Source organism: Vombatus ursinus, unplaced genomic scaffold (assembly GCF_900497805.2).
Source record: "Vombatus ursinus unplaced genomic scaffold, bare-nosed wombat genome assembly UNPS02009994.1, whole genome shotgun sequence".
NCBI classification, from domain to species: Eukaryota; Metazoa; Chordata; class Mammalia; order Diprotodontia; family Vombatidae; genus Vombatus; species Vombatus ursinus.
Window position 1 is genome coordinate 8,233,232 of NW_020949772.1, and position 20,715 is coordinate 8,253,946.

The 20,715-nt window shown below is 41.5% G+C and overlaps 1 protein-coding gene across 2 annotated transcripts in view; it reads right to left on the reverse strand.

The window, feature by feature from the left end:
* The window catches only part of LOC114036843 (P2X purinoceptor 7-like), a 28,937-nt gene extending 15,904 nt beyond the window's left edge, over positions 1-13,033 (reverse strand). Inside the window, exons 1-6 of one of the 2 annotated variants that reach the window (XM_027853565.1) lie at positions 12,768-13,033; positions 10,747-10,891; positions 7,777-7,845; positions 4,281-4,353; positions 2,932-3,073; positions 89-169 (exon numbers count right to left, since the gene is read on the reverse strand). In XM_027853565.1, the coding sequence (XP_027709366.1) occupies positions 89-169; positions 2,932-3,073; positions 4,281-4,353; positions 7,777-7,845; positions 10,747-10,891; positions 12,768-12,937 (680 nt within the window). In that variant the 5' untranslated portion in view covers positions 12,938-13,033. Of the gene's footprint in view, positions 1-88; positions 170-361; positions 604-2,931; positions 3,074-4,280; positions 4,354-7,776; positions 7,846-10,746; positions 10,892-12,767 lie in introns of those variants that run through there. The other variant, XM_027853566.1, reaches the window with a different exon arrangement.
* Positions 13,034-20,715: the final 7,682 nt, after the last annotated feature.

The window sequence follows — 20,715 nt, forward strand, 5'->3', positions numbered from 1 at the left end:
GGTCCAGGAAGTGAATGAATGAACGGAAAAGAATTCATATAAAACAGTAGCTGTAGCCTAGGAAATGAATGAATGAAAAACTACTTACGTGCTGTAATTGTGGCCTGGGAATTGAATGCTGTTCTTTATGAGGACGGTGAAGTTTTCAGTACTGGCCAGGAGTGCCGGCCTGAGAGAAGAAAGGACAGGATGTGTTATGGCGATCTTTGTCCAGCATCAGCTATGGAAAAACTATGACAACTTCCACCAAAATATATATGGGGCCCTACTATGTGCAGACACCCGAGCTAGTTCAAGGATGTGGAGGTAGGAATACATACATTAAATAAAACACAGTCCCTGACTCTTAAAGACCTCACACCTGAATAAGGAGGCAGATGGTTGTTGTTCCGTTTTGTCTGACTCTTTGTGACTCCATTTGGGGTTTTCTTGGCAGAGATACTGGAGTGGTTTGCCATTTGAACTCAGATCTTCCTGACTCAGAGCTGGTGCTCTATCCACCGTGCCACCTAGCTGCCCTGGGAGGCAGGACACATATAAAAAATATTCAGTCCGATTCCACAAATTTGTGCCAAAGTCAGGGAGCATCTGGTAGGCTAGCTTGACTGGAAAGTAGTGTAACTTTTGGGGCTGGAATCAAGAAGACTCATCTTCCTGAGTTCAAATCTGGCCTCAGATACTTACTAGCTGTGTGACGCTGAGCAAGTCATTTCACCCTGTCTGCTTCAGTTTCCTCATCTGTAAAATGAGCTGGAGAAGGAAATGGCAAACCATTTCTGTGTCTTTGCCAAGAAAACCCCGTACGTCTCTGATAAAAGTCTAATTTCTCAACTGTATAGAGAACTGAGTCAAGTCATTCCCCAATTGACAAACGGTCAAAGGATATGAACAGGGCATTTTTAGACAAATCAAAGAAAGCTATAGTCATATAAAAATGCTCTAAATCACTATTTATTAGAGAAATGCAAATTAAAACAACTCTGAGGTATCACTTCACACCTATCAGATTGGTGAATATGACAGAAAAGGAAGATGATAAATATTGGAAGGGATGTGGGAAAATTGGGATACTAATGCATTGTTGGTCAAGTTGTGAACTGATCCAACCATTTTGGAGAGCAATTTGGAACTATGCCTAAAGGACTATAAAACTGTGCAACTTCTTTGACTCAGCAATACCATTACTAGGTCTGTATCCTAAAGAAATTCCTTTTTAAAAGGGAAAAGAACATATTTTTACAAAAAAAAAACTTACAGCATCTTTTTGTGGTGGCCAAGAATTGGAAATTGAGGGCACGTCCATCAATTGGGGAATGACTGAATAAGATGTGGTATGTAATTATAATGGAATATTATTGCTATGAGAAGTGCTATGAGAAATGACAAGCAGGATGATTTCAGAAAAACCTGAAAAGACTTACATGAACTGATGCAGAGTGAAGTGAGCAGATCCAGGAGAACATTCTATACAGTAACAGCAATTTTGTACGATGATCAACTGTGAGTGATTTAGCTATTCTCAGCAATACAATGATCTAAGACAATCCCAAAGGACCTATGATAAAAAATGCCACCTGCCTCTAGAGGAAGAACTGATGGGGTCTGAATACAGACTGAAGCATACTATGTTTGTTTGTTTGTTTGTTTGTTTGTTGGCTAGGCAATGGGGTTAAGTGACTTGCCCAGGGTCACACAGCTAGTAAGTGTCAAGTGTTTGAGACCAGATTTGAACTCAGGTCCTCCTGACCCTAGGGCTGGTGCTCTATTCACTGTGCCACCTAGCTGCCCCCAAAGCAAACTATTTTTAACTTTCTTTTGTTCATTTCTTCTTTTGTTCAAGTTTTCTTTCATAAAATGACTAATATATAAATATGTTTTACATGATTGCACATGTATAACCTGTATCAGATTGCTTACTGTCTCAAGAAAAGGGAAGGTGAGAGAGAGGAGGAAAGAATTTGGAACTCAGAACTTTAAAAAAACAAATGTTAAAAATTGTTTTTACACGTAATTAGGGAGAAAGTAAAATATTATTTTTAAAAATTAAATTAATTTTAAAAAAGAAAACCCCAGATGGGGTTATGAAGAGTAGAATATGACTAAAAATGATTGAACAACAATAATAGGCAAGTATTCTTCTCTTCCTGAGCCAATCAATCAATTAATAAACATTTATCAATGGCCTACTAATGCCAAGCAATCTGTTGTGCTAAGTACTAGTGATACAAAAAGAGGCAAAAGATAGTCCCTGCACCCAAGGAGCTTACAATCAAAAAGCTGGTTGCACTTCACGAGGGGATCAGGGCATAGACCCATTTTACAGCTCTGTTAATACTTTATTATCATCTTATGATTAGAGTCTGGGATTCCTTTGACTACATCAACTAAGGAGTATGTATTAGGGATGGGAGAGGGTAGGGAACCACATATTTCCTCTCACACAAAATATACATATAAAATAAGTAGAAAGTTATTTAGGGAGGTGAGGGAGGTACTAAGAGCTTCCTGTGTATTTGCCTAGCTGAGTGTCCCAGACCTATTGCTTTAGCTTGACCAGGTTCTGCAAAAATCCAAGAGATCTCTAAGTTCTATTGTTATTGTTCAAAGAGAGATTCAATTCATTAATGCATGTGGCTAATGTGGAAATATATTTTATATGACTTAACATGTATAATGGGTATCCTATTTCTTGCCTCTTTAATGGGTAGGGCAGGTGATAGATGAAGGGAGAGAATTTGGAACTGAAAATAAAAGTTAAAAATTAACAAAAAAAAAGCATAAAAAATTCATTCATACAGGTGGGGAACCTGCAGCCTCAAGGCCACATGTGTCCCTTTTCAGTCAAAGGGACACACTTGAGGACCTGGAGAGCCTCATGTGGCCTTGAGGCTATACTAAGACAGGAATGAGTCCATTCAGCTTCTTACTTACTGAGGAGTCTCTTTTACTGGCTGTATCGGACACCAGGCAAAGACTTCACAGGTCTTTTGGTCCTTGCAGATATCTGGGAGGTCACCGGTCCTTGGGTGGTCACTGGTCAAGTTATATTTTATACACTTTCCTGTATGAACCCCTATAGGAATGATATCATTGCAAAAGTCATTGCTGGAAGGAGTAGAGTGGCATGGTGGTAAGGGAGCTTGACTTGAAATCAGGAGAGATCGGGGTTCAAATCCTAGCTCTGATGCTTATTAGGTTTGTAAATCTAACCTCTCTGAGCCTTGATGTCTTCATCATTAAAATGTGACTGCTGAGACCTATAGCACCCAACTTACAGGACCATTGTCAGGCTCAATGGAGATATTGTATCAATCGACAAACACTTATTAAGTACTTACTGTGTACTAAGCTTTGGTCAGAGTCAGTCAACCAGCCTTTATTGAGCACTTGCTATGTGCCGGTCACTCTGTTAAGTGTAGGAATCTCTCTTCCCTTTGGATTTTGTGCTCCATACCCTCCATTATGGTTGCTTTTGGCAAGGGTTCAACTGCCTGATTTATGTCTCTCTTGATGTTAATAGTCAAAGAGCCATTTGAAAAATTTAATATGACAATCAAGTTGTTATATATTTTAAGGAATTTTTTTATTTCAATTCCATTCAACAGGCATTTATTAAGTACCTAACTCTGTACCAGACTCTGGGCAAGGATCTGGTGATACAAAAGCAAAAAGAAAACAGTTTCTGCCCTCCTGGAGCTTACATTCTATTGGAAAAATAGAACATTCCTTCAGTCACATGTTGAGCTGCTGCTAGGTGTCATACACTGGTCTAGGTGCTGAGCATACAAAGATAAAGAGGAAACTGTTTCTGCCCTCAAGGACCTTCCATTCTTTTTTAGACATTGTGTTCCACTGGCATAGCCTTTGAGAACCCAGGGTCTCCTACATATGGCATTGGAGTAGGATTTGAGTTTATGGGGAGCTGGGTGGTGCATTGGATAGAGCTCTGGGCCTGGAGTCAGGAAGACCTGAATTCAAATCCAGCCTCAGACACTTACTAACTGTGTCACCCTGGGCAAGTCACTTCACCCTGTTTGCCTCAGTTTCCTCTTCTGTAACATGAGCTGGAGAAGGAAATGGCAAACCGCTCCAGTATCTTTGCCAAGACCCCAAATGGGATCACGAAGAGTTGGACACAACTGAAACAGTTGAACAATAAGGAGATGACTGAGAATTCTGGGCCCTGACAGAGGCTTAAGTGGGAGTCACTGATATGTCTCAAATGAGAGTTCCTTTACCATACTAGACTCAGGCTCTTAGGAGCAAGAAATAACATGTACCTTTGCTCAGTGCGTCAGTCCTCCCCTTTTTGCAATCTTGATCAGAAGAACAGCAAGTTCTGTTGGTGGGATACTGTGAGGGGAAAACGACAAGACAAGAGGACATGAGTGAAAGCCTCATCCTACAGTAGAGAGAAAAGCATGGGATTTAGAGTCAGATGTACTGGATTCAAGTCCCAAGTTTTTAAGTCCCACTAGCTCTGTGACAAGCTTCAGCTCTTCATTACGTAGAAAATGGGGATACCAATATTTGTCCCATCAACCTTCAAGCCTTCAACCCATCAACCTTCACACATGTCGTGTGAAAAAGTATTTCAAAAACTTTAAAGGGCAGAGTTACTTTTTAAAGATATGCCTCTTATGGCTACGCCATCTTCTCACACTCCTCCCTCGTGCCATGGAGGAATCACTTAGACTATTGTATTTAGGCTGTCTTCAGTTAACCTTCACTCTATAGCCCAGCCATACCTTGCTGTCCTGGATGTACCCTGCCCCAGGACCAATTTCCAATTCTAGACCCATGAACAAATCAATTCCACCATTGCCACTAGAATGGGCATGCCTGTCTACTCTTCTGTTGCTCCACTCACAATCACTGTAGCTTCCAAGACTAACACACCCCTCCCAGGCCACTACTGCCCTATATGTGTCATCTCTCTGTATTAGAAGGTAAGCATTAGCATCCCTAGTGCTTAGCACAGTGCCCAGGCCATAAGAAGTGTTTTTCCATTCATTCACTCAACCATTCATTCAATTTTAAAAGGTGTGGAGATGGCTTCATTCAGTGATAACTGGAGAGAGCCTGACAGATGATGAACAGGTGGACGAGTTTATAGAATATACGGTGAGGTAAAACTAGCAAATGATACAATCAAAAGGATTTAGGACTGGTTGGAGGTTGAAGAGTAATTCTTAATGACTCAGTGTCAATTTCCAAGGAGGTCTCCAGTGGAGTGCCCCAAGGATCCATGCTTAGCTCCATCTTACTTTGCATTTTTATCAATCATTTGTTGTTTTGTCTATTTTCTTGCCAAAGAAACTGGAGTAATTTGTCATTCCCTTTTGCAGATCATTTTACAGATGAGGAAACTGAGGCAACCAAGGTCACACAGCTAGTAAATGTCTGAGGCTGGATTTGAACTCAGGTCTTCCTGACTTGGAGCTGGCGCTCTACCCATTGTGCAACCTAGTTTCCCAATAAGATATTTAGATAAAGGAATCGATGGAACGATATAAAAAATCTGTGGTTAACATCACTCTAGGAGGGAGGGCTAATACAATGCATAATAGAGTCAGGATCTACAAAAATGGGCTAGACCATTGAGCTAAATTTGTGGGATGTAACTAGATGCTCTCAAAGGCAAATCTATCTCCCTGAATACCTACATTAACAAAAAGGGAAAAGAATGTTGAGTTGTATTTGCAAACAAAAGAAATCAGAGGTCAGCAAATTAGTACACTAATACCACCTACAAGGAATTACTCAAATTAAGGAGAAATTAGCACAATTCCAACAAAATTAATGACTGAATTAATAAATAAATGAGCTGTTTGTGAAAATCCTAATTAAGACTGATAAGAGCCACAAACAAATCGAATTAAAAAAAAGAGAGGGAAACCAAATGACCAAAATCTAAATTGAGAACAGGGATAACATAATTAATGGAGAAGAAATGAAGAAAATCACCAGAATTTAGCAATATAGTTAAAAATGTTCTTTATAATAATTTGACTTGTGCATGTAAAAGGTTGCTAGGTGGTGCTGGGCCTGGAGTCGGAAAGCGCCGAGTTTAAATCCTCAGACACTTACTAGCTGTGTTTCCCTGGGTGAGTCTCGTAACTTCTGTTTGCCTCAGTTTCCTCATCTGTAAAATGGACAAGATAATAATAGCACTCATTTCTCAAGGTTGTTGAGAGGATAGAAATGAAATAATATTTGTAAAGCCCTTTGCAAATCTTAAAGCACTATTTAAATGTTAGTTATTGTTATTATTACTGTGGAGAGAAAACCAACCTCAAAGTCAGAGTCTAAAATAAAAATCTTCTTCTGACACATGCTGGCTGTGTGACCCTGGGAAAGTCACTTCACTTTTCAAGGCTGTGGGCAACTCTAAGATTACAAGTGGCAGAAAAAGAGTCACCCTTCATTGGGAGATGGGGTTTCCATACCCAGGAGTTCCCCGTGCTAATGAAATCATGGGTCTGGCTGTTGTCCCTTGTTGTTCATTCATTTCAGTTCATTCATTCATTTCATGACCCCATTTAAGGTTTTCTTGACAAAGATACTGGAACAGTTTGCCATTTTCTTCTGCAGCTCATCTTACAGATGAGGAAACTGAGGAAATCAGGGTTATGTGACTTGTCCAGGGTCTCACAGCTAGTAAATGCCTGAGGTCGGATTTAAACTCAGTTCTTCCTGAGCTTGGACCTGGTGCTCTATCTGCTGTGCCACCTAGACCTAAGTTCAAATCTGCCCTCAGAGACTTCCTGGCTGTGTGACCCTGGACAAGTCACACATCTTACACATCTGTAAAAGGGAGATAATGATAGCCTCACACTTCCAGGCTCATTGTCAGGTGAGATAATATTTGCATTTAAGATTCTGAGATTCTATCCTATGGCCCTGCCAAGAGTTCTGTTTTTGATAAATCAAATTGATTACGTTCTCTTAAAATCCAAAAAAACCCTGTTCTCCACCAACTTGTACAGAGGGCACTTTGAGGCCATGCAGTGAATCATAAATGTCAATGATTGCTCTGGTCATCCTCTCCTCTAGAGAGGACAGAAAGTAGGTCTGAACCCCCTGCTCCTTGCCAGGCTCAGAGCATGAGCTGGGCTCACCTCTTGGGAAGAGCGGCATTGCTGGTGCCTAGAACAGAGACTCAGTTTACCTCTGGGTTATAGGAACCCTCAGGGGCCCCCCATTGGCATTCCAGAGTATCTGCAGTAAGGCACCTCAGAGAGAAAGTAGGTCTCAGAGCCAAAAAGACCTGGGTTTGAGTCCCAACTCTAATATAGAACTGGTTGTGTGACCTTAGGTTAAGTCACTCATACTCTCAATGCTATAGGTTACTCTCTGAGACTAAAAGTTTCTGGGATAGTTTCAACCTGCCTTGCTGAAAGGGATTTAGTCATCAGAGAATTCGCTACCTGGGAAATCACAAGCTAGCCCTTATTCTGATCCAATAAATACTTACTAAGCACCTATTATGTGCCAGGCACTGTGCTAAATGTTGGAAGGTACAATTAATAAAAAGAAAAACAGTTCTTGCATTTCTTGAGTATCTGGAGTGCCTCGTAGCCATTTCCTGAGTATTCTCTCACTTCCTCCCCCAAAAAGATTTCCGAACATACACACCCACACACCCACCCTCTTCAGAGACCATGAAAGATGGTGTCTCTTTTGGTTCCAGACTGCACCCTCCCTGCCTCTAACAGACCTGCCTATGCAGGTGTTATCATCAGGTCTCCCACCCCCACTCACAATCTCTCTTACCTCGGGACAAATCCCCTGCATCTGGCCTTCTGTGATTTGAAAGTTAGTCATCACAAAGAATGAATTTCCCTGAGGAGAGAAAGAACATAGAAATTTCAAATAAGTGGAATTTGCCAAAGTTCTAGATTTTTGTTGCTATTAATAATAATGATGGAAATGTTATTATCATCATTGAATAAAAAGACATTTATTAAGCACCTACTATGTGCCAGATACCACGCTAAAGTGATAGGGATACAGATAGTACATCTTATGCAGGAAGACAACACATAAGTGGGACAGGTAGCGAGGGAAGAGGTATTTTGGTGAGAGAAATCTCAGGAATGGTTAGCGGAATCATAGAGCAATTGATGATAATGTGTTGGGCCAGAGTGTTCATGAGGCAAGCTATTAGTCTCTTTAAGCAAAAATCTGGGGAAAAATGTGGTTACAGACTGCCTGGTGTAGAGAGAAGCAAAGCTGTGTACAGTAGAACAGTTTCCAAAGTAGGAGCCACTGGGAGGCTGTGGTATGACCCCACAACCCATAAGAAGGTTAGGAAATGGGTGGCATCCCACCCTGCCCAGATAACCAATCATGGGATTCCCTAACCCTAAATTCTAACCCTAACTCTAATCCTAGTTAAGATCAGGGAATGGTCACAGTACTCCCTGTGGTAGTCTCTTAAGAGTAGATAAATTTAAGGGTGGCTCAGTGGATAGAGCACCAGCCCTGAAGTCAGGAGGACCTGAGTTCAAATCTGGCTTCAGACCAAACACCTAACACTTATTAACTGTGTGACCCTGGGCAAGTCACTTAACCCCAATTGTCTAAAAAGGAAAAAAAAAAGAGTAGATAAATTTGGAAGAGACTTTAGACTTTTACCCAAACCAACACTCTCATTTTAAGGATTATGAAACTTAGGCAGACAGAGACTAAGTGACATGCCCAGGGTCACTTGTTAAGTTTCTGAGACAGGATTCACACTAAGCTCTTCCTGAGTCCAGGCCCAAAGCTCTGTCCACTATGTCAAGTTATCTCTACACTGCTAAATTGTAAACCCCCTTATGGCAGGGACACAGTTTCACTTAACCCTTTCTTAGCCTCATTGCCTAGAACAGTGCACTGATATGCAGTAGCCATGTGACAAATGTTGGTAGAAGGAATGAATGAGGCCACACAGCATTTTCCAAAGGCCAGGTTCTTTTCTTTTCAAGTTAAATGTATTTTCCTTTCCACAATGGATATCTTTCTGAAAAGTATATAAATCAAACTTCAGTAAATTAAGTCATTTTAAATTAACTCTATCTTAAAGGAAGTGGTAAGAAGTAGAGTCAGGCGAAGAAACCTTTTGTAAGGAAATCCATTGTTCCCTAATCCATCTTCTGGGGCTGAGTGAGCATGGTAGATCTTGTCAGGATCCCCAGGCCAAGACCATCCCTCTCTTTTTACTCTTAGGAGACACCCTGTTTTCCAGAGCTAAGGCCCGGTGAGCAAACTGTGCCCTGAACTTGGCATAACAACAATCCTTTGCACTCACCCTCTGGATGATCTCACTCACAGCAAAATCCTAAAATTGTTTCACACCAGCACAGGTGGTCTCTGAGCTCAGACAAGCATCTGTAGTACCCATGTTCTGGGCTCAAAGTTTCGCCAAGAATCAAACTTGTCTCCCTGTTGCTGTTACCTCTCATTGTCACAGCTCACTGTGTAGAATATGTATTGAGATTTGCCTGCACTAAAAGGGATCACCTAGTAGAGGGGGCCCTGGGGCAGCTAGGCAGGGCAGCGGATAAAGCTCTGGCCTTGGAGTCGGGAGGACCTGAATTCAAATCTGGCCTCAGACACTTGACACTTATTGGTTGTATGACACTGGGCAAGTCACTTAATCCCAATTGTCTCACCAAAAAAAAAAATAATAATAATAATAATAATAATGATAATACTAATAGTAGAGAGGGCCTTGATACATGTATGTCTAGTTTTTCTCCTCCAACAGAATAAGGAAAGCTTTTTGCTTGTGACCGTTATTATCTGTTTGGTTTTATTTTATTTTATTTTTAGAGTTAACTGTGGTTGTGATAACCTGTGTGAGTTTGCTGGGTGTTTTAGAGTTAACAGACATTGCAAAGCTCCTGTGATTCTTTGGTCATTTGTTATCAGGGCAGATGATCTTATGTCTACTCTTTCCTGTTCAATGAGTTGGGTTTTTCAGATAGACAGCTTGCATGACAGGGGGCCCACCTATATTAAATTCTTTGGTTAGAGTCTCCTTGTTCTGGCTCCTAAGGGGAAATGGGTGAACTTTTGATACTATCAAAAAGTCTTTAAACTACATAGACTTTCACCCAGTGATAACTGTTCCTAGGCCTATACCCCAAAGAGATCAAAGAAAGAGGAAAAGCATCCATATAAACAAAAATATTGATAGCAGCTTTTTTGTGGAGGCAGAGAACTGGAGACTGAGGGGGTGCCCAGCAAGTGAGGAATGGCTGTACATGAATGGGACAGAACATTATTGTGCTGTAAGAAATGACAAAAGTAGCAGTTTCAGGGAAACCTGGTGAAGAGCTATATGAACTGATACAGGAGGAAGTGAACAGAATGAGAACAGTTTATAACAATAAGCAACAATGTTACAAGGACCAACAAGTTTGAAAGGTTTACGAACTCTGATCAGCACAATGACCATACGGAATTTTGGAGGACCAATGATGAGGAATGCTGACCACCTCATGACAGAGATGTGATAGGCTCATGGTACAGAATGAAATATAAATTTTTAAAGATGGCTGTTTTGAATGATTATGCATCTTGGATATAAAGGTTTTGGTTTTCTTTTTTTTAATGGGGAGGGGAGAAAAGTAAGAAGAAGAGAAAATAAATGCTTGCTAATTGAAACAAATTTAATTATTAAAAAAAATCTCAATGATAAGAAAGTTAATACCCAAGTGGTCAGATTCTTGCGCATGGAAATTCAGGGATTCTCACCTGCAAGTGTAAGATACAATCGACTTTGTCAAACACTCTGGTCTGATTCCCTATGGTCACCTTTGTTATTCCTTTTACTTTGGCTTGCACGGAGCTGATAAGGGGTTCCTTGCGCTGGTACAGTTTCTCACTCCACAAACCAAAGCTGAATGTGGTAAGAAGAAAAGACAAATAAGGCATTTTGACGTGGTCTCTAAGTCCTTTGACTGTGAACCTACCCCATCTTAGCCTTAAAATTTGTGGAAAAGAAAGGAATGGAAAAGAAATTCTTAGACTAAAGAAGTATCTAAGCTAATTTGCCCTCATTCAACAAATATTTGCCCAGAATGCACTCCCTTCTCATTATTCCTACCTCCTGGAATCCAAGCCTTTTTCAGTGTTCAGTTCAGCTGTGATCTCTGTCCTATGTATCTTTCCTGACACTTCCACTTCTTTGTATTTACTTACTTTGCATTTATTTTGTACACCATTTTGTAAATACTTACTTTATATATTACTTTGATTATAACTTTGCATTTACTTACTTTGTATTTACTTATCTTTGTATTGTATGTGTTATATCTCCCAATAGAATGTAAGATCCTTGAAGGTAAGGACGGCTTTACTATATATCACTGTCTTTCATACGCTCTAAACTAGCCTTCTTGCTGTCCTTCACACAGGATACTCAATCTCCTACCACTAGGCCTTTGCACTGTCCCTCCCCTATGCTTGGGATGCATTCCCACCTCATATCCACCTCTCAGAATTATTAATTTCCTCCAGATCTCAGGTCACCTTCTACATGAGGTCTTTCCTGGTCTTCCCTAGCTGTTAGTGCCTTCTCCCCTCATTACCTCAAATAAATTTCACATAGCCACTAATAATAACTAGCTTTTATATAGAGATTTAAGGTTTACAAAGCATTTTACACATATTATCTTACTTGATCCTCACAACAATCCTGGGAGGTAAATATTATTAGTAATCCCCAATTTATAGATGAATAAACTGAGGCTGAAAGATATTAAGTGATTTACCCAGGGTCACATAGCTAGTAAGTATCTGAGGCTAAATTGGATTTCAGGTCTTCCTGACTCCAACTTCAGCATTCCCTCCACTATACCAGCAAACTTCCTCTGGGGGCAGCTAGATGCTGTAGTGGATAGAGCTCTGGCCATAGAGTCAAGAGGACCTAAGTTCAGATCTGGCCTCAGACACTTGTCACTGACTAGCTGTGTGACCTTGGACAAGTCACTTAACCCTGATTGCCTCACCAAAAAAAAAAAAAGGCAAAAACAAACTGCCTCTGGTCACTGTACTACTTGCTACCTTAGTAAATATGCCAACGGGATATCATTTTATATTTTATCACATATCTATCCACAATATGTTCATAACATTATATCTATATATTAGTATCCTATTATAGTAATATATTATATTAACACAATATTATAAATATGCATTATATAAAATATATTTTATATTTGTTATATATTTTATTATATTATTTTATAGCCAAGAAAATGGAGTCAGATAAGTTAGATGTTGCTGACTTACATTTCATTTATTCAATTATTCAATCATTATTTATTATATATTATTTATAATTATATATAATATTATACTTTGTGCCAAGTACTACATGTAGAGGAAAAGAGATACGAAGTCAACCAGCAAGAATTTATCAGGTACCCACAGTGTGCCAGACACTAGTGCGATCCCCATAGCAGACTGTTCCATTATGTCAACTTCCAATGGAGCTCTAAGGAGCGGGATAGCATTGTGGGATGGAGTAGTTAAGGATATTTGTTAAGCAGATGAAATGTGAGCTGGGCTTTGGGTGATGGGTAGAATTTGGATAAGAGAAGGGGAAGGCATTAAAGGAAGGGGAAACTGGGTGAAAAAAAGGCAAGAGTGTTAGTGAAGGGAGATAAGAAGGTGAGGATAGGAGGGGCTGGAGCAGAGGAAAATAAGGTTGAAGAGGCAGGTCGGGGAATTACAAAGAAAATGAAGTTCTCCTATGGTCTCAGACTTACCAAATGTAGATGATGATGAGCACACAAATGACCCACTTCAGAATCCCGTACCAGACATTGTAAATTTCAACAGCTTTCTCAGTGTGAATACTGAGCAGACTCTTAGAACAGAACCAGTCCCTTTGGCATTTCATTGCCGTCAGGATAGGAGGTTCCCGGAGTACCTGCATGGCAGCAATGGTGATGGTCAATGGTGCTTGGCAGCACTATCTCCTTCTGTGCTGTCTGGGCTTACTGAACAGGGGAAGTGTGAACAAGTAAGAAGTACTTCTCTCTTAATTTTGATGATTTTGAAGAGAGCTTTCAGTTTTGCTTAAATAGGAACACAACACCTGCCAAGGCTAGAGATTTATCTAGAGATAAGCCTTCTCTGATAGTATGACCTCACTGAGGCACACTTTGTGCCCTAAGGGAAATCATTTGTTCTGGACCTAATCCCGGGCTACATTAAGCTTCCAGATGTAGCTGTATGATTATGAATAAATGAATGGATAGATGGCTGGAAAAGCATTCATTAAGTACTTAATTCGTGCTGAACACTGTGCTAAATGCTGGAGCTATAAATACAAGCAATCAAGGTAGTCCCTGCTCTCATAGAGCTTCCATTCTAAGGGGGCAAGACAACAGTTAAAAGGGAGCTGGAAAGACCTTTGGTCACAATCATGGTAGTATGGTTTGGAAATCTCCAGGAAATGACGTGCTGATGGACTAGTTCTGAGCAAGTTAAGGTAGAAGCTCACCTATCAGAACCCAAGTCCCCAGTGAAACATGTGAATCCCAGAAGGAAGAGGATTTGGAGGATGCCCAGAGTGTATGGAAGGAAGGAAACAAACATTTATTAAGCACCTACTATGTACCAGGCGCTGTGCGGAGTGCTTTTTACAGATATGATCTCTGGGGTCAGCTAGGTGGCACAGTGGATAGCGCACCGGCCCTGAAGTCAGGAGGACCTGAGCTCAAATCTGGCCTTAGATACATAACACTAAGTGTGTGACCCTGGGCAAGTCACTTAACCCTCATTGCCCAACAAAAACAAAACAAAACCAAAAAACAAATATGATCTCATTTGGAGATTTCTTCGCAAAGACACTGGAGTGGTTTGCCATTTCCTTCTCTGGCTCATTTGACAGATAAGGAAACTAAGGCAAACAGGGTTAAGGTACTTGCCCAGAGTCACACAGCTAGTAAATGTCTGAGGTCAGATTTGAACTCAGGAAGATGAGTCTTCCTGACTCCAGGCCTGATGCTCTATTCATTACATCACCTAGTTGCCCCATTCCTATTTTACAGTTGAGGAAACTGAGGCAAACAGAAGTTTAATAACTTGCCCAGGCTCACACAGCCATCTGACACCAAATTTGAACTCAGGTCTTCCTGACTCCAGGTCTGCTGCTCTATCCCCTGTGCCAACGGCTGCCTTATTAAGGCACCTGCAGCTCCCCATTGTCTATTGAACTAAGTGGAAAGATCTCACTGAGTGGGGTGGTGCAAGTCTGTAATAATAATAATGATGATAATGATGATGACAGCTAGCATTTATTAAGCACCTACTATGTGCCAGGAATCATGCTAAGCACTTTACAAATATTATCTCACTCAATCCTCACAATAACCCCAAAACGTAGGTACTATTATTATCCCCATTTTGCAGTTCAGGAAAAAAGAGGCAAACAGAGGTTAAATGATTTGCCCAAGATCATAAAGTCCCTGGAGGTTGAAAGATTTCAACCTGTCCTTCAAAATAATCTATAGCATTAAAGCAGCCTAGGTAGATGAATATTCTTAGATTTCAGCGAAGCATTTGGTAGAATCTTTTATGCCACCCTTGTGGATAAGAGGGAAAGATGTGCTCTAGAGGATAGCACAATGTGGTGGAGTCAGACATGGTCCAAAGACTAAACCTAATAAAGAATAATCATGGATTGGATGAAGGTCAACCTGGAGGAAGGTCTCTAGTAAAGTGCCTCAGGGATCAGTCCCTGGCCCTGTGATCTTTAGCATCATTATCAATGCTATTAGTGTTGGATGAAGGCACAGAATGGATATTTGGCAAATTTTCAGGTGGATTAGGTTGGGAGGGATAGCTAGTGGGTTAGATCATGGGTAGGCAAAGTACCATCCCAGGGCCAATTGGATTTGATGCAGAGGCTGGAGTTTGCTGACTCGTATGTTAGATGATCACTTTAGGATTCCGAGAGTTTCTGGCAAGGTAGAACGATGGACCAACTTTGATAATGTGACATTTAATAGAAATCAATGTAAAGTTGGACACCTGAGTTCCAAAAAATCAACTTTACAAGAATAGGATGGGCAAGGCCTGGATAGGCAACAGCAGCTCTAGAAAAGATTTATAGCTTTTAGTGGGCTGTGGAGTCAACAGTGTGACATGATGGCCCCATAGTGTAAATGCTGCACAAGAAGGAGGTGATCATCCATCCCCCCTGGACTCTGTGCCCTGGTCAGACCACAAAACACAGACGGGGGCGGGGGGGGAGAAAGAGAGGGAAGGAAGGAAGAAGGAGAGAAAGAAAAAGAGCAAGAGAGACAGATACAGAGAATGAAGAGAGAGAAAGACACAGGGTAATGTGTGAGAGAGATGGATGGGGTGGATAGATAGATTATATATAGAAAGAGAAAAAAGAGGGAGACAAATGGATGGATAGATGTGTGAGAGAAACGGATAGCCAAAGAGAAAAAGAGAGGAGAGAAAGAAGGAGAAAGAATAGGGAGAGAGAGAGAGAGAAGGATAGATAGATGATAGATAGATAGAGTATTTATTAAGAACTTACTATGTACCAGCTACTGTGCTAAGCACCGGGGATAAAAATATAAGAAAGTCAGTCCCTGCCCTCAAGGAGCTTACATTCTCGTGGGGAAGACAGCACAAACAGGGAACTAGAAAGAGGGGAGAGTTGAGGGAAATAGTCAGGGGTGTACTGGAGCCAGCTGGAGAGACCTGGCTGTTAAATATTTAAATGTGGTCATTTACAGCTCTTAAATCAGCAAATGCTACAAATCAGTGCTCGATTTATTGTTTTGTTGATTGTGATGGAGAAAGTGTGATAAGAAAAGAAAGTGATGGAGAAAACGTGAACAAACAAGTGTGATCAGCGTACATTTTTTTCTTGGAAAGCTGGTTGTTAAATATTCACCAGCACACCCCTGGAGGAAGGGGACCTGTGTAAAGGCAATGTAGCAGGAAAAGAGGAGGATTCTGGAGAGCATCCAGACATGAATGAGGAGAAGCAGGGCAGAGGTATTTCCTAAGATGGCGGTCCCAGAGAAGAAGTCACCAAAGAAGAAGGTGGAGGTTTCTCAGGCTGGAGTTCTGTCCGGTTCTGGTAATGTTGTAGGAAGGAGACCTCGGAGCATATCCATAAGAGAGGGATGGAATTCATGCAATGGGAGGATTTGTTGAAAGCACTGGGCAGGTTTATCCGGAGAAGTCTTAAAGGGATATATATAATCATTTCCTTCAAGTAACTGGACCGTGTTGTGGAAAAGGGATTATTAGCCTTATCCTGCTTGGCCCCAGGAGGCCCAACCAGGGGCAATGGATCAAAGTTGAGGAGAGAAAGTAAGGAAAATGCTTCCTAACAATGGAATGGGCTACCTCAAGATGCCACAAGATCCCTCTACTGAAGGCCCTCAAATGGCCACCTTTCTAAGATGCAGTGGAGGGATTCTTGGTCAGGGACAGGGTACCCTAGACAGCCTCTACCAAAAGCACCTCCCAACTCTGAGATCCCATAATGTCTTGCCTCTTACACCTCATCACTGTATGACCAAGGACAAGTCACTTCACTCTTACAGGCCTGAGTTTCCTCTTCTAAGACAAATATCCCAGCTCCCACTCCCATGGAAAAGTCCTTAAAGCATAACTTACTGAGACCCATCAGGACTAACCCCTCCCCTCTAGCAGATGTGATGTGGATCCAGCAAATGATAGAGTTGGTCTCTGACATCCTTTCCAACCCTCCACATGTCCACCTCTCCCCTTCTGTGACTTCCCTCTAACTCACCCCACACATCTAATCAGTTGTTAAATCATAGAGTCTTTCTTCACAACAGCTCTCAGAGGTTTTATTACATTCACATAGCCACTCCCTTAGCCTGAGACCTCATCACCTCACATTTAGACTACTGTGACAGATTTCTAATTGGCATCCCTGCCTCAAGGCTCCCTTACCTCTCCAATCTAAGCAACTGGGAGTGCTTTAGGAAATAAAGCACAGATGTGACCTTGTCACACTCCCTGACTCAGTAAACTCTAGTGTATCCCTCTTGCTTCTGGAATCAAAAATAAACTCCTCTGTTTGGCATTTAAAGCCCTTCATAGCCTGGATCTTTCCTGTCTTCTTATATATTACCTTCCTCCATTCCCTTGGTAATCTAGATACACTGGACCAGTCACAGTCCAACACTTAATACAGTTCCTGGCACACAGTAGGCACTTAATAAATGTTTATTGATTGATTGAGTTTCTCAAACGCGTCATTCCTTCTCCTCACTCCAAGTCTGCCCTGGCTATGCTTCATGCCTGTTATGCCCTCTCTCTTCACCTCTGCCTCTTAGCTTCCCTGGCTTCTTAGTGATTTAGAAAACAGGGAACCAGGGGTAGCTAGGTGGCACAGTGGATAGAGCACCAGTCTTGGAGTCAGGAAGACCTGATTTCAAATGTGGCTTTAGACGCAACACATACTAGCTGTGGTATCCTGGGCAAGTCATTTAACCTCAACTGCCTTACCAAAAAAAAAAAAAAAAAAAAGCAAAACCTCTAAAAAAAACAGGAAACCAGAGGTGGTAATGAAACAGAAAGCAATGTATTCAAAACCTGTAAAATCTAGTCAGAAGAAAAGGTCAGAAAGTCAATGAAGCCACCTCAGGGTAAGGTGGAAGCTGTTTATTCATGTGCATCCCCAAAAAGCTGAATATTCAGACCTTCAAATGAAAAAAGATGGGAGGAAACTCATCTACTCTCTTTATATCCCCCCCACCCCCGCCCAGTAATATACATATGTATATATGTACATATATATTTTTTAATTAATTAAAAGTTGAATTCAGTGGAAAATGAGACTATACCCCCTCAAATTCAACTGGAGAATTTGTCTTTATCTTCCTTCTAGGCTGAGCCCTGGGGCCATGTCCTTAGTAAAGCCATCCAAACTCCTTCCCACACCCCTTGTTGTTGTTTAGTTGTGTCCCAGACTCTTTGTGATCCCATTTGGGGGTCTTCTTGACAGAGGCACTAGAGTGGTTTGCCATTTTCTTCTCCAGCTCATTTTACAGATGAGGAAACTGAGGCAAGTGACTTGTCCAGGGTCACACAGCTAGTAAGTGTCTGAGGTCAGATTTGAACTCAGGTCTTCCTGACTTCAACCAGGGAGCCCTATCCACTGTGCCACCTAGCTCCCCTTGATCTAATTAGGTTTTTTCCTCTTATTTTTACTTATCTGTGTGCAGTTTAAATGTCTACACCCCTACCCCAGTAAAATGTAAGCTCCTTGAAGGCAGAGATCATGTTTTGTCTTTGTATCTCTTGCACATAGGTATAATGATGAGGACTGAACCTATCATTTCCTTAGTACTAGGAATTCCCATCCTCTCATGTCTTCCCTATTACCATGAGGGCACCACCATCCTCCCAGTCCCTCAGGTTCACAACCTAGGTACCCTCTGTGACTCCTCACTGTCCCTCCCCCTCCCCCACCTCCATCCAATCTGGACTGTTGCAGTAGGTAGATCTGCCTGCCACACGTCATCTCTTCCCACGCAATCCACCCTTCATTTGGCCACTAAAGTGATTGTCCTAAAGAGTAGGTCTGACTATATCACACTGATGAGATCTAGAGGTTTAGGGGTTCTGGGACCCTGAGATCACGACACGTGGCGGGTCCTGCCCCAAAGAACTCATCCCAAATCTTCTTTCAGCCAAAGACAAAGTTTATTAGGGATAAATCATACGGGTCAGATTCTTAAGGAATCTGAACATTAGTGATGCCCGTAAGTTCAAGCAGGCATGAGGAAGTCTCAGCATTTAAATGTGGGAGAGGGTGGATCGTATATATACTCAAATAATTTTGGGTGTTCAGAGGTGGGGCTGGGAGAAAGATCCTGAAGCTGGGGTGAGTTTAGGGAGAATTCCAATGGGAATGTCTGGGAGGTTGAATAGACAATGGGAAGATAGTGAAGGGAACTGGAAGGAAGAGGTTTGAATGGGGTCTGGATGAGATCAAAAGTGGAAAATACACTAGGGCCTCATTAAGTTTTCAAAGGGAGATAGGGAGAACCAATAAGGAAAAGCCATTGAGTAGAATATAGCCTCATGTAACCGTTTGAGATAGGACTGAGTTGAAGGGTTTTCTGGGGCCTGTAGGCAAATGGGACCCACATTCTTTTGGGGGCAAGGGGCAAAGGTCTTGGCTTGGGCCCATACCCCATCAATACCACTCCCCCTCACTCAATAAACTCCAGTGGCTCCCTATTACCTCCAGGATAAAATATAAAACCTTTTCCTTGGTGTTCAAAGCCCCTTCCTCCTCTCTACCTTTCCACCTTTCCAATCTTCTTATACCTTACTTCCCGATATCCATTGACACTGGTATCTTGAACATTCCACAAATAAGACACTCTATCTCTTGGCTCTGGGCATTTTCTCTGGCTGTCCCCCATACCTGGAAATTTCTCCCCTCCTCTTCTCTACCTCCTGGCTTCCTTCAAGTCCCTACTAAAATCCCACTTTATAGGGAGCCTTCTCCAGCTCCTCTTAATTCCAGCACTTTCCCTCTATTTATCCTGTAGATAGCTTGTTTGCATGTGTTTGTTTGCTTGTTTATTGTAAACTCCTTGAGGGTAGGTACTGTTTTTTGCCTCTTTTTGTATCCCCAGCCTTAGAAAGGTGCCTGGTACTTACGTGCTTAATTGTTTCTTAATATTGACTAATGATTGAGGAAACTCTCTCTAACCTACATAGGTCAGCACCTTGTCTGTGGAGGGAAACTTCTGACCTCACTATCAGAGAGGGAGTGTTTACATCTCCCCATCAGAGTTCTAGACATGCTCCTCAGAGGTTAGGGTATTTCTTCTCGAATGCCATCATCTTGATGATACCCTATTCTGGTATATTCCCCATAAGGGAATTGTGGGAATTGAGTGAACCACCTGACTTCATCTTGTGACTCAGTTCTGGAGCTAGCTCAGTCCCACTTCTATTCAATTAAGGGTCTAGTACAATTTCTGTCTTGTGAGAAAACTTTATTCAACTATGGCAACCAATTAATATTGTGAGAAGTAAGAAATGATTATGTTTCCATATAAGAAAATTGAGAGGAAAGAGTCAGGAGCTTCAGGAACCAGTTGAACCTGGTTGTTTGATTAAAGAGGCTGGAAGGAGGACAAATGTTAAGCTTTCCTTAGAGTGCCCATGCTTGAAACTTACCTAGGGGAACATGTGGTGGGTATTTGGGGAAATCTGTGACCTGTGCTGACTTCTATCCATGAAAGTCAGCTAGGAGGGTCTTGCAGAAGATTTGTTCTGGCTTCTATAGGGTGTGTGCTCATCTTGAGTTCCACACCTGCTTCCTGAGGGAAGCGTATTCAAGGTTTCACTGCTTCACTCATCCTGAGTCTGTCTAACTTACTATGCTTATTTGGGTTATTTCCTCTGTTTATTTCCAACACCTCCATCTTGTGACTCAGTTCTGGAGCTATCTCAGTTACCCTTCTATTCAATTATGGGTCTAGTACAATTTCTGTCTTGTGAGAAAACTTCATTCAGTTACGGGAACCAATTAGCATCAATTAGCTTTTATAAAGAGATATTTACTTTATAGATATAGCAAGAAGAGAAGGACAAATACATCTCACCTGACAAATGTCATGATAGACCACCTTTGTCTCTGGGGAAGGTGGGCTGAGACTTATGCAGTTCCTATATAGCACTGGT